Here is a 13,508-nt window from a genome sequence, read left to right on the forward strand (position 1 = left end):
ATCATTTAAGCCAGCTGAGTGTGGCAGGATGGGCAAAGCCAGGGGTGGGCTTGCAGTAAACCCTGCTTTTACTTTCAGCAGCATTTTATGGCTACAGAGTTAAAGGGGTCAGGTTCCATGAGTCAAAAAACAACCCTCTTCTGAGACCCAACTCTCTGGGAAGCCTGGGGACCCTGGCTGGATCGAGGAGAAAACTGACACACAGGGGCTGGCTCCTCTTTGTGGGCCATCTTCCCAATCCTAACAATATCGGTGCTGGGCAGCTGGTCCCTGAGCCCTTCACTGCACGGAACCAAGCAATTGGGACGTGACAGGTCTGTTTCCCACGTTTTGAAGGCTTTGTCAGGGGAAAGGAAAGAGGCAGGGCCTCTGACACGGTGGGGGGATTGCCGCTTAAGGGACGAGAGGAAAAGCCTGTGCCACTGGATATTGTGTTTTCAGAGCTGCCCATGGTGTCTGCTGCAGTTCACTTTGGGGATGGCAGAGATGAGACGGATGCTCTTAGTACTGCTCTATGTCTCCCACTCTTCTGCCAGTGAGTGTGCTTCTCTTTTCCATGACAATGTCAGCAGCTTGTGTGACATGGCAGGGGGAACTGTCCAGGAATCCTGTACATGGCCCTTAATGTCCAGAGAGGGACTCAGGGGGAAGAGGACTGGCAGTGCTCTGCTCGGACAGCAGGTGTTGGCGGTGGGAATCAGGCAAAGAAAGGGAACATGGGCCGTGGATGCAGGAAACTGGCTTCAGCAGTCTGATGGCAGAGCTGATCCTCGGGTGAGAGTGCCATTAGGAAAGTAAGCCTCAGACTATGGAAAAGCCCACTCAGAAACCCCACCAGGCACCATCAGGTGGGGGATGTCCTCCCCATGCCCAGGTGGAGGCCTATGGTATATCTGGTGTACTCAGAAACCAGGCCCTCCCCTTGTTTCTACCTAAGCATTGTGGTTTCAAGTAAATCTTTTATCATTAACCCCCCAAGTATCACTAAACTGATGGTTCCTGGTCCCAGGAGCAAGAAGGTACCTTGGAGCCTGCTTGGGACTCAGTCCTTCCCTGACCTCCAGGTCATCCAGAACTAAGATTCCATCCTAGGAAGAGGCAGGTTGAGAGGGGACAGCAAGCTCTGTTCCATCTAGCTGCCACCCTAGCTGGCTCTGTTCAATCTTCCTGGAGTTAGATGGGAGACAGGACAGAGCATCTAACACCGCCACAGCACACACCAAAGGGAGAACCCCCTACTTTCCTAGCCTACTCCACATCCTTGCAGCCCCAGAGAGACCAAGGGATACCCACAAGACAGAAAGGGTCTCTCCTCCCTCTTAAATAGCTTCAGGCAAGTGACCCAGGGCAAACATTTCATCTTTAGCTCAGATTTCCTCCTTATATCCTGGACCTTCCAAGGGTTTTATAAACTAGCCAACTAGAGCTTTGAGAAAGCAAAAGTCATCACCTACCTGTAGGTTCTTATTGATTTGGGTAACAATGGTTAATGCCTTATTCACTATAGATTGCCAATGTTCCATGAATTGAATAAATGGCTGATAACAGAGCCACCAATTATCTGACCAATAGTTGGCTAGTGGTGCCCACCATGTGACACCTATCATCCAGGACCACCAATTTATTTTTTTTAAGTTTATTTTGAGAGAGAGAGAAAGCACGAGTTGGGGAGGGGCAGAGAGAGAGGAAGAGAGAATTGCAAGCAGGCTCTGCACTGTAAGCGCAGAGCCTGATGCAGGGCTTGAACTCACAAACCGTGAGATCGTGACTTGAGCCCAAATAAAGAGTTGGACGCTTAACCGACTGAGTGACCCAGGCGCCCCAAGGACCTCTGATTTAGAAACATGTACTAGGTACTTGTGGTTTGGGATTTATAAACAGCAACCAGAGTAGTGGCTTACGTTAAAAAAAAAAAAAAAAGAAAGAAATCATCCATTAGCATTATCAGTCATTAGGATACAGTTTGCAAAGCACCTTCCCATAATCTCACCTTACATGATCTTTATGACTCCAAGAGGTGTGTTACCCCACATTTCAAAAGAGGAAACTAAGGTCCAGAGAGGTAAAGTGGCTTTTCCCAAGTCTCACGGCACAGGGGCCAACAGTATCTGGGACACTGCATCCAGAACCTTCCCAAAACACTAGTAGATCTCAAAGCTGAATACACATTAGAAACTACCTGGGGAGGCTTTTTAAAATGCCAGTGCCCAGGTCGTGTCCCCAGGGGGACAGCAGGTGGATGGCCAGCAGGTGGATGAAATGTGCGGCTAGGTTGAGAATCCCTGCCCTCCACTCTGAGTACTGAGGATGAGATAGGCACCCCTGGCCATGAGGACTGTCAGGACAGGGAGGGAGTCAGCAGCCACAGAGAGCAAAACACCCCATGTGTACGCCATCCCATAATGTTGCCTGCAAAGTAGGAGGCTCAGCTCACTCAGTCTGGGGCTTTGAGTTTCAAGGGTCCTTCCTGTTCTATCATTCTTACACTTTCCATGATTCTATGAATAAGGACTTATTTTTCAGTACAGAGCAATACAGCATCTTGGGTGAAACCAGGACAGGCAGGGGGAGAATGTTTATTTAAAACATTAGTCAACATTTTACTCTCATTTGAAACAAATGTCCAGACCCAAGAGACTGCCCAATTGGAGGCAACTCACTTGAGGGCCTGTAAAGGCAAAGGCCAAGCAGGCCTGAATGGGCCAGAATCAGCCTCAACCTGGTGGGACCTTTTAACCCCTTGATGACTGGACTTCAGGGAGTGATTGGTAAAGCAAAATGGTTTTGTTCATTCACCAAAGATGGAGAGCCAGAAGGAGTGGGGAGCCAGCAGGAGAGGTGGTCTTGAGGTGTGATGCAGTGGTGGTGGCCTCAGGCTGCCAACTCCTTGCCCCAACAGTGAGGCCCCCACACACCCTCTCTGCAGGTTGTGGCATCCAGAAAACCAGTGTTGTGGAAACTTCCGAGGAGGGTTTGGTCAAAGACCAGGAATTCCCGTGGGTGGTGTCGCTGCAGGATTCCCAGTACACTCACCTGGCTTTTGGCAGCATCCTCAGTGAGTTCTGGATCATCAGCATCGCATCTGCCTTGCAGAACAGGCCAGTACCCGTGCCTTTGGGGCCTACACAGCCCCCTGGGGTGGAGGTGGAGGGACCCTTTCCGGCTCAGCCTGGGGAGACCTGGAAGGTAGATTCCTGGTGACAGGGCAACAGGGCTTTTTACTGGCTTGGCACTTGCCCTGCCATGACTCTTGGGGTCCTGGAATCACCAGTTGCCAAAGTCATGCTGTCCAGTGTGTTCTCTGCTGTGGGGACTGCACACCCACAAGGTGAAATGATTGTTCCTCCATCCTCCACGGGAAGGACATCTGTTCCCATTTTACTGCAACACAGGCACTGACCCCTGGTACTAGAGGTACTAGAGGTCTTTAAGCTTGTTAAGTGAATTGTTAGGAGCCTGTACCTTAAAACACTTAACCTTGAACCTTACAACGTGACTGCCACAAATATATGTGCATGGAGAAAAGACTTGAAGGAAATATGCAAACGCTTTACAAGCACTTATCTCTGAATGCTCAGAATGCACCCGATTTCTGTTTTCTTCTTTGAACTTCTTTGTATTCTCCAAATTCTATGTGGTAAATTTATACATTCTTGTAAACCAGGAAAAAAAAAACACCTCAAATGTTATTAAAGGAATAATTTTTTGTAAAACATTTTACTTTTTGACCCAAAGATTTCACTTTTGAGAGTGGACATTAATGAAATAATTTCAACCACTGGAAAAGTTTTATGCACAAAGTTGTTCATAGGGTGGTTAAACACACACAAAACACTCGAAATGTAATGTCCAATTATCATGGATAAATAAATTATGGTTACTCATTCATATATGTATACCATATAATATATAGTATATAAATAATATATATTATTATATATCTCTATATATACTATTTATATGTCATATATATATACGTGCACACACACACACACACACAGAGTATGGGGGAAGAGATTATAATTACTATAATTGCCAAATAATAGTATAAACACTTGATAGAATATGGTGGAGATGCTGAATTTTTAAACCTATAACTTATATTTTTATTTGAAAATAGTTTTATTTATTTATTTATTTATTTATTTATTTACTTATTTATTTATATTTTAGAGAGAGAGAGAGAGAGCACAAGTGGGGGAGAGGGGCAGAGGGAGAGAGTAAGAGACAGAATCTTAATTAAGCAACTTCCATGCTCAGCATGAAGCCTGATATGGGGCTCCATCCCACGACCCTGGGATCATGACCTGAGCTAAAATCAAGAGGCAGACACTCAATGGACTGAGCCACCCAGAAACCCCTGAAAATGCATGCATTTAAATTAAAATACATGTACACAGTATAATGTTCAGAAGGAACCAAAAGATTCCCTGGCCTTCAGACACTAACTTCCTCCCTTAAACCATATTCTACCATCAGTTTCTTAAATATTCTTCCTTAATTACTCAATGCACTTATGGATATCTAGCTATATTGATTCTTGTATCTATTGACAGAGAGAGATTTTTCCTTCCCCCTTGTATTAATCTGCTAGGACTGCCCTGACAAAATACTACACACAGGGTGACTTAGACAACAGTAATTTATTTCTCACCTTTTGGAAGCCAGAAGTCCAAGATCAAGGTGTCGGCAGGACTAGTTTCTTCTGAGGACTCTCTCTTTGGCTTGGAGATGGCTGCCTTCTTGCAGTGTCCTCACATGGCCTTTCCTCAGGGTGTGCACTTCTGATGTCTCTTCCTCCTCTCGCAAGGACGCTAGTCCTGTTGGGTTAGGGCCCTACCCTTAAGACCTCATTTAATCTTAATAACATCCTTAAAGGCCCTGTGTCCACATACAGCCACACCTGGGGCTAGGACTTCATCAACAAATTTGGCACAACACAATTCAGTCTATAACAGCCCCTGATACAACTGATAGTGTACCAGACACAGCATTACACTCAGCTTTTTCACTCTTTTTCACTCCCATATTTATCAGCTGCACAGTATCCCAAGATGGATCTACCATAAATACACAGTTCTCTGATAGTGGAAATTTGGGTTGCTTCTGATCTTTCCTAGTGCCAAAAATTGCCGCAAGTAGATATATTTGTCCATATATTATTGCATACATGTGTAATACACTGTAGCATGAATAACCCAGGAGTGGACAGATTGGACTGAATCTTGGCACTAGCCTTCCAGAGAGATTTGGCTTTCCAGGTAGCGTTTTCATTATTGTTATTTCCTATCTGGTCTATCTATTTTGGTTTTGATTTTCCCTTTGCCTCAGGGTTTTATTAAAGACAGAGTTTTCAAATACTCAGGGTGTTTTGTTTGTTTTCTGCCCTTATTTCGTTTTGAGTTATACTACATGATGATTAGATCTGTTTAGGAATTTGTTGGGGTTGCCCTTGCAGTCTACTATATGTGAGTCACGTGAATGTTTCCCACGGTTAAAATTCAAAGTTCATTCTCTATCTCTGGTGTACAATTGCCCTTGCAGTCTACTATATGTGAGTCACGTGAATGTTTCCCACGGTTAAAATTCAAAGTTCATTCTCTGTCTCTGGTGGACAATTTAATATATAAAATTGGGGGAGGGAATCTCTTTACTTTGTCCTAGGTTGACAGAGGTGAGTTAAAATCTATCATGAACAAGCTTTGGCTCTTTCTCCTATTTCCTGGAATATTTCCTTTATGAACATATGTCACATGCTGCAGATGCTTATGACTACAAGGTCTTCGCCATAGACTTAATTCTTTTTCGTCATTAAGAGCCTCTCTGTCTTACTTCATGTTCTTCTGCTCTAAATTGATGTTCTAAATGAAACTCCTGCTTCTTGTTTTCATTTTAGTTTATGTTTTCCGCTTTTTCTTTTCATTATGTGGCCTTTGTTTTGAATGCCTCTTCTGACAAATTTGGAAAGTTTGAGTTTTTGTTCTGGGTTTCACCTTAGAGTTATAATTTCAAGGAAGACAGCAACATCCTTTGTTTCTTTCTGCACTGTCCTCTTTATTATTATTATTTTCTTTTAATGTTTACTTTTGAGAGAGAGACAGACCGCGACTGGGGAGGGTCAGAGAGAGAGCAAGATGCAGGATCCAAAGCAGGCTCCAGGCTCTGCACTGTCAGCACAGACCCCAACACGGGGCTCGAAGTCACAAACCCTTAGTTTGTGACCTAAACCAAAGTCGGAGGCTTAAGCAACTGAGCCACCCAGGTGCCCCTGGACTGTTCTCTTTAGACTCTACTGTAGTCAGTGCCAAAAGTCCTATCTTTTTACTTCTTCCCTCCTTCTCCTCCACCACACAATTTTAATAGATAATATAAGTGCTTTAATGTTTACCTTGATTCACATACATATTTGCACATCCTTATTATTTTACATATTAGCTGTAAATAATATGTTTAGATTCCTTTAAAAGATGAGGAAACTGACATATATACCTACCTTCTGACCTTCTTTATAGCTTTAGTTACACCATCTGATTACTGACAGAGTTTACATTTTGACTCTAACCCAAACTCTAAAAAGGCTTTCAGTCCAATGTTATAATGAACTCCACACTTACTGACAGTCCTTTTGTTGGATTTTCTCCATTCAACACTGCTGGATTTTCTCCATTCAACACTAGAATTGGCTAAAATTTGTCTCCGTTTCTTAAAGGGCTCCCAAGAACCATATTTCCTTGGGTTTTGGATATTAACAAATGTGCTGTCCTTAAGCCTGAATGATAACTTAAGTGTAGAATTCATGGATCATGCCTTCTTTCTTTTGGAGACTTAATAGGCATTACCACTGCACACACACCCCCACCCCCACCCCCACCCCCACAACTGCCATGGTTTCTGGTGTTAAATCTTGCTGTAGAGAAGTATGAAGCCATTCTGATTTTTTCCTCTCTAGGTACATGATCACTCATCCCAGTGCACCTGAGAGAGGTCTGGTTACACCTATTATCCTAGTGTCCTGCTGCAAGCATCCCCTTTCACTCTCTCAAGTTCCTTGGGTTAGGCAATAAATTACATAGCCAAACTTAAGATGACTTAATCTGGTTTTGTTTGGATGCCTAAGGATTCCTCCTTTGTCTTTGAAGTCCATCAACTTTACTAGCTATGCGGCATCTCTCCCATTTCTACTCTCTACTCTCTTCTACCCTTCTGGGTCCCAGGAGGTCCCATTGTGTGGGTTACACCAATGGTACTCTTACCTTCTGGGTTCCAGTTGGGTTTGGCCAATGGGAGTACTGGCAAGAGTTAAGAGGAAGTGGGGAGGGCAAGGGCAGGGTCCTTATTCCCCAGAGGGGTACTGTAGACTGGCTGCCTCCTCCAGCCAAGTGACCCACTGCCCACAGCTCTGACCACTCCCTCCTCCCTCTAGTACCCAAAGGCACAATGGCACCCTGTTGTTATCTGAGCAGGAAGCTGCATTTGCCACGTGACACCCAGGTACTGAACTATTCTCTGTGATTTCCCTACATCCTTCCAAGACCATTGTAAAGAATCCCCAACTTACTTAAACTTTCCCCAACTTACCTTGAGAGTGCCATCTGTTTCTTGTTGGGAGCTGACAAGGCTATGTCTCCATGTTGATCATTCTGTATTGCTTTTTCCCTAGGGTGTGGAGTACACTTCCAAACTGTAGAGCGAAGGCTTATTTCCAGAAAACGTTCTTAAATTGGATCCTGAAATCTTTTTTCTGTCTTATTTGGGTTACTTTCTTTGTGATCTGCTGGCTCTCCATTGACTGCCATATTTGTCATTCTCCTTTCTCGCCTTTAAAAATCTTTGTTAACGTCCATTTCATTCTGGTCACTTTTCTCAGTCCTTCACCCTGTGCCCTTTAACGTATTTTCTGTTCTCTCTATTCTCCTTTTTGCAGCTTCCAATTTGGCCTTTATTTTGGTGCTTGTTTTGTTTTCTTTCTACCTCTTTGCTGAGAAGTGTGTTTGAGCAGCTTTTCCTGACTTTGTGGGAGTAGGTACCATCTAGAACACCCTGCGCTTCTGCCGTCCTTTACTGCTGTTGTCAGCCCTTCCTCTAATTCTGAGGTTTGGATTCTCTAGTGTCTTTTCATTTTATGGTGTTTTTCAGCATTTGTTTCTCATTTCTGTAGTCCCTTGGGTGGTCCCCAAGGGGAGAAAGGGAAAACAACCAAATGAGCTCCATCGCTATTATAATTGGAATTTCTCTCAAGAGTATTTACAGAGTATGTAATATGAAAAGATGTTTCTTTTAAAATGTTAAGAGCTAAAATCAAGAGTCAAGGTTACATCCTTGGTGTAACTATGACTATCAAAAAAAAAACAAACCAAAAAACTATGGAAAAAGCATGAAAAAAAGATAAGTCATAACAGATTATCTTTGGGTGGTGGGACAAATGACATTAAGGTAAAGGAATTGCCAAGATGCTATGGGCTCACAAAGGAGGACACGAGTCTAGGAGTTCAGAAAAGATTTCCTGGGGACTGGGTCCAAAGGGGTAAGTAAAAACTAGCCCAGGAAAAATCAATTGGATGAGTGTTCCAACCCACCCCCCAAAAGAGTAAATATGAAAAAGAAAGTGTGAAGCTTCCATGGTGCCTCGGCTTCTAAAGATTCCCTTGCTTTTTCTCTAGGAAGGACATCATTGTCATAGTTGGTATAGCTAAGATGGATGCCAAAGTGATTGCTCATGAAGAGTATCCGGTCAACACCATCATCATCCATGAGGATTTTGATAATGAGACCATGAACAATAACATAGCCCTCCTGAAGACAGACACGGCGATGCAGTTCAGCAACCTGGTCCGACCCATCTGCTTCCTTGGCAGAAAGCTGCATATGCCACCAGCCTTGCAGAACTGCTGGGTGGCAGGATGGAATCCCACATCTGCAGTTAATGCCTTCCTTCTCCTAGAGGAGGCTGTGTGTGTGCGAGCAGTGAGGGTGACTTGGATGAACTGTTCTAGGGTTTAGCTTCATATCTCCCATTGCTCAAGATTCTAGAGTTGGGCTGGAACCCTCATGTAATCAGTCAAGATTCCCAATGCTTGCCCTTTCTGTGGCCATTCTTACATTTGGTCCCTTTTCTTTTAGCTCTACACCCAAATTAGAAGTACATAGTCAGCAAACAGCTTGAAGGGAGTGCAAAGCCTGAAGGGAGAGATCAGGAGACATTATTCCCTGAACAGGAGCTGATTGCCCTCTTGACCAAGCCATCCTTCTTTTCTTTTATTCTTGGGAAGTGAACAAGGAAATGTATTCTCTGTAGATGTGGACAAAGGATGAATATGTTCTCTATTTTTACATTCAAGTTCAAAACAAAGGTAGTGTTCAGAAAAACTCAGACACAGTTTCTGATTTCTATGAGAACGGGGTTTATCAGAATATTCTCCACTCATTCCCATCTGGATACATGAGTTGTAGTTAACATAGACAATGTCTTCTCATTAATAATTCTTGGCTTTCTGTTGCATGGTCCAGACAGGAAATCACATGACAATGAGTATCCTGAGGAAAATCTCCGTGAAAGACATCAACATGTGTCCCTTACACAAACTCAAGAAAACAGGATGTGGCAATCACATAGAGCAGGAAACCGATGCTGTCTGTTTGGTAAGAACATGATGGATTAAAAGCTAAAGGCTGAGAGTAAGCAGTGGTCACTTCAAGGGAATCTCGGGACTCTCCCTCATTGCACAGTGAACTCCTTGAGGGACTGGCAGGGACTGTCACTTGGGATCCATGGCTGTCTCCGGGGTGAACGGTACTTGTCAGATAGCAGATATTCAATAAAAATCTACCGAGTGGACTAAACAGTCACCATTTTCAATGTGATATGATTAAGCATGTCTAAGTCATAGATGGTTTTTCACTGGCTAAAAGTTTGCAAGTGTGAGTCCAAACCATGTATACTTTGAGCATGTCTACAGGGTGGGGTCAAACCATGTATACTTTGAGCATGTCTACAGGGTGGGGTCACTGTATTCAGCTTCTATGGAATCTAGACTCTGATGCTATTGCTCATCAGTTATTGATTTGTTTTTTGTTTTTCTGTAAGAAGCCCTGCCCTCCAATCGGATGAGGGCTGTACAGATGTGGCTATCCTACTACCTCAGCAAAATGTGTGGAATTGACAAGTCCCTGGTCCAGGCTCCCTCATATCCACACCAGAGAAGGTGGGGCTTACAGGGATCACACAGTTAATAAATGTTATAATAAGGATGAGAACCCAGGTCTACCAGGTGTCCAGGCGGTTTCTCTCCTCTACTCCAAAATTTCTACACTCTACTATTTCTAATTTCTACTCTCCTTCAAAGTAACTTTCAGCATTCCCAGATGGGGAAATTTTTTTTCCCCAGATGATCTAGGGAAAGTATTTTAGAGAAAGGGGGAAGAGTACATATATGTGGACAATTCTTCCTAAAAGTAATTTTATTGCAAATGCACGAAGGGCTGCCTTTCATTATACAATGTTTGCCCTTCCAAAGTTGATCCAACATTTATTGAGTGTCTACTTTGTACTGGACTCTAGCAGGTGGAAGACTAACAACTTTTTAAGTTAGATAATTGAGGTATTCCCTCAATCCAGCACCATATTTCATCAAATCTAAGATGCTATCAGTTGTGGAATGTGCCATTATTGTATGGAATACCAAGGGAGAGAAAATGCTGCCAGTTAAACTCTGATATCAACCAATTAAAAGACACATATCATTCCAAAGATGTTAATTTTTTTAAGTTTATTTATTTTGAGAGAGGGAGAGTGTGAGCGAGGGAGGGACAGAGAGACAGGGAGACAGAATCCTGAGCAGGCTCCGTGCTGACAGCACAGAAGTGGGGGCTAGATCCCACGAACTGTGAGATCATAACCTGAGCCGAAATCAAGAGTTGGAGGCTTAACCAACTGAGCCACCCAGGTGCCCCAAAAGATAATAATTTTTCAAGAGCATCTTAGATTCAATGGGATATGGTAAGCTGCTTCTACTCTAAATGATCACCTCTTCAAATCTACCTGCAAAGTTTAGACTGGTTTTTACCTGTAGCACACCTGCAGTCAGTCCTTTGTTTTTGAACTGTGCTAGCAAACTGGCTCAGACAAATAAATGGTGACTTGTCTACCTAGGATGCTTTCTTCTCTCGGACATGTGTTCTAGTGTCCAGAAGTCCTCAAAGCCATATTTCAGATATATAGAATAAACTACCCAAGTCCAATATCTGCCTAGTGGGTCCCCAGAAACCCAACAAAAGCAGAATCACTCTGAACCCACCCCCCCTCCTTTCCCCACGACTGTCAGGGCTTTTGTTCAATGTTAAGGTTAAGGATCACACAATAAAAGAGCCCCTTTAAGCTGGGGCTGCTCCCCTAGGAGATGAGGTGGGGCTGCTCCAGAGGAGCACCTGGTACTTCTTCTCTCAGCTGCTTGGGCTTCAGAAGTTGGGCCCCACAGGTTATGAGGAAGAGGAAAAGCCATGTATTCTACACCTGGGCAGAGTGGCAACTTGCAAAACCACGCAATAGCCAGGGAGGTCTCCATACAATCATTCATTCATCAAACTACTTGTCCTAAATTGCACTGTTTTTCTTCCTCCAGCTATGGAACCACAGTTAAAGCAAATTGGGGTTGGAACTGGTGACAGAAGGGAAGACCATGCCATGCTTGGCTGGACAGCGTCTCTGCCCCAGGCAGACATGATAGGGTGCAGATGTGAGCCCATTCAACAGTCGTAGCAGAGCCAGCCAGCCCTTGGGATGAAATCTCTGCCCTCTGCTCCATGGCAGCACAGGGCAGCAAGAGTACCATGTGCTGGCCCAGTCCTTCTGCATAGGCAGGCCACGTGGGCCGAAGGGGCTGGTCAGCCTTTGAATGACAACCCTTCTTGGGGCAAGATGGACCACGGGTTTGGAGTGGGGTCAGGTATTACCTTAAGAGGAGGCTTGGGGCTGGGGCAGTTAAGGTAAATTATACCTAGTAGTTGCCTTATTGCTCTTCTCATATTTCTCAGCTTTTCATATAAAATGATGGCCTTTTCTATTACCAGGATAATAGTAGCTAATTGTTTGAGTGTGTACTGTGTGCCAGGCACTGTTAGGGTTCTGCACTTTACTCAGAGAGAACTAGGTGACTCTCCGGGGTCACACATCTAGGTAAGCGTGCCAAGCTTCTCATCACTCCCTTAAAAGGAGGTAAGGTCTGTGTGGTAGAATCCCTGAGTCCCAGAGGAAGGCTGAGAGCACGGGCAGGGCTGGTGAGCAGGTGTGCTGCCAGGCAGCTGCCAGGTGGAAAAGCCGGGAACCCAGCCTGGTCAACGCTGGAGGAATGAGGAACCAAGAGAGAGTGAGGATTTAGTCAAAGGGGCATGAAAATGAAATGCGAACCAGGAAGCTAAAGGCAAATGGCAGAAGCCTGCAAATACTCTGCACGATAAAAGGAAAATCCATCTTGTTGGAATTCGTGGCGGTGGCTGCCTAGATCGGAAATAGTATCCTATAATTTACCCCCTCTCAAGTGAGAACCAATATAAAACATTTCTAGAACAAACGGTAAATTGCACAAGGATATATTTAAAAAGAAAATGAGTTTTCTTAGACCTGAAGCCTTCTGTCCTTTGTCACAGGGGGACCCTGGAAACCCCATGATGTGCCAGCTACAGCAACAGAATCTGTGGGTGCTGAGAGGAGTCTTGTCCCATGGGGGTGAGAAATGCCCTGGCTTTTTACTGTACCTCAAGGTGGAAGACTATGGCGACTGGATTATGTCCAAGACTAAGAAAACCAGCCATCCGCTGTCTGCCTTCCACCACTGGGAGAATTTGCTGCCTTCACTCAGCTACAAAGAACATTTCACCATTACACAGAGAAAACATTCCAGGCTGGGCCAAGGTGGATGGTCCCCAGCACACGTGCAAGGAGAAAAAAAGGCCGACGTATATTCATTGCCAGCAAACAGCTCTAGAAAGAGCCCAGACATTGGGAGGAAAGGGTTAAGGGAATTAGGCAGGACTTCTGTTGTGGACATACAACCCATGTACTATGATTATTATGGCGGGGACTCTGGGGAGGGTAGAGGGCCTATTTCAGGTCAGAACAGGTTACATCAGCCCCAAGAATTACCTTGTTTTTCTTTGTGCTTGTTTTCTTTTGCAATGGTATCTAGTCTAGGAGCTAACCCTCCCAACTGAGGAGTAAGCTCAGAATGCTGAGTGCTGGGCAGTCACATTCTGTTTTGCTGTCTGTTTAATGGTGATTGTTTTTGCTAGCTGCACACCTGGGCTGCCATGGACAGGCCCAGGGTGCACACTGGGCTGGCTCTCCCTCCTCTGTCCCACTCCCACATGCGGGAAGGTCACTTTCATTTGTGCTTGTAAACTAAATGTGGGCTAACAAGTGCCAAACCATTAGAGTGCCCTGTGGTTCTTTCAGTGTTAACCGTTCCAGGGGCCAGGCTGTGAAAACACTCCCCACGGGCAAATGTGGCCTGGGG

General features: G+C 44.5%; 1 protein-coding gene across 1 annotated transcript; it reads left to right on the forward strand.

Annotated features, from left to right (window-relative positions):
* The first annotated feature begins 446 nt into the window (after positions 1–446).
* PRSS54 (serine protease 54) lies at positions 447–13,425 on the forward strand. Its single transcript, XM_086689300.1, is given in 7 exon segments — positions 447–485; positions 487–535; positions 2,927–3,102; positions 8,665–8,919; positions 9,508–9,639; positions 12,643–13,135; positions 13,138–13,425. Coding segments are annotated over 7 exon segments (1,185 nt in total). The 5' UTR covers positions 447–449; the 3' UTR covers positions 13,182–13,425.
* Positions 13,426–13,508: the final 83 nt, after the last annotated feature.

The sequence above is a fragment of the Puma concolor genome, chromosome E2, assembly GCF_028749965.1.
Source record: "Puma concolor isolate L17-30 chromosome E2, mPumCon1.1.hap2, whole genome shotgun sequence".
Lineage (NCBI taxonomy): Eukaryota > Metazoa > Chordata > Mammalia > Carnivora > Felidae > Puma > Puma concolor.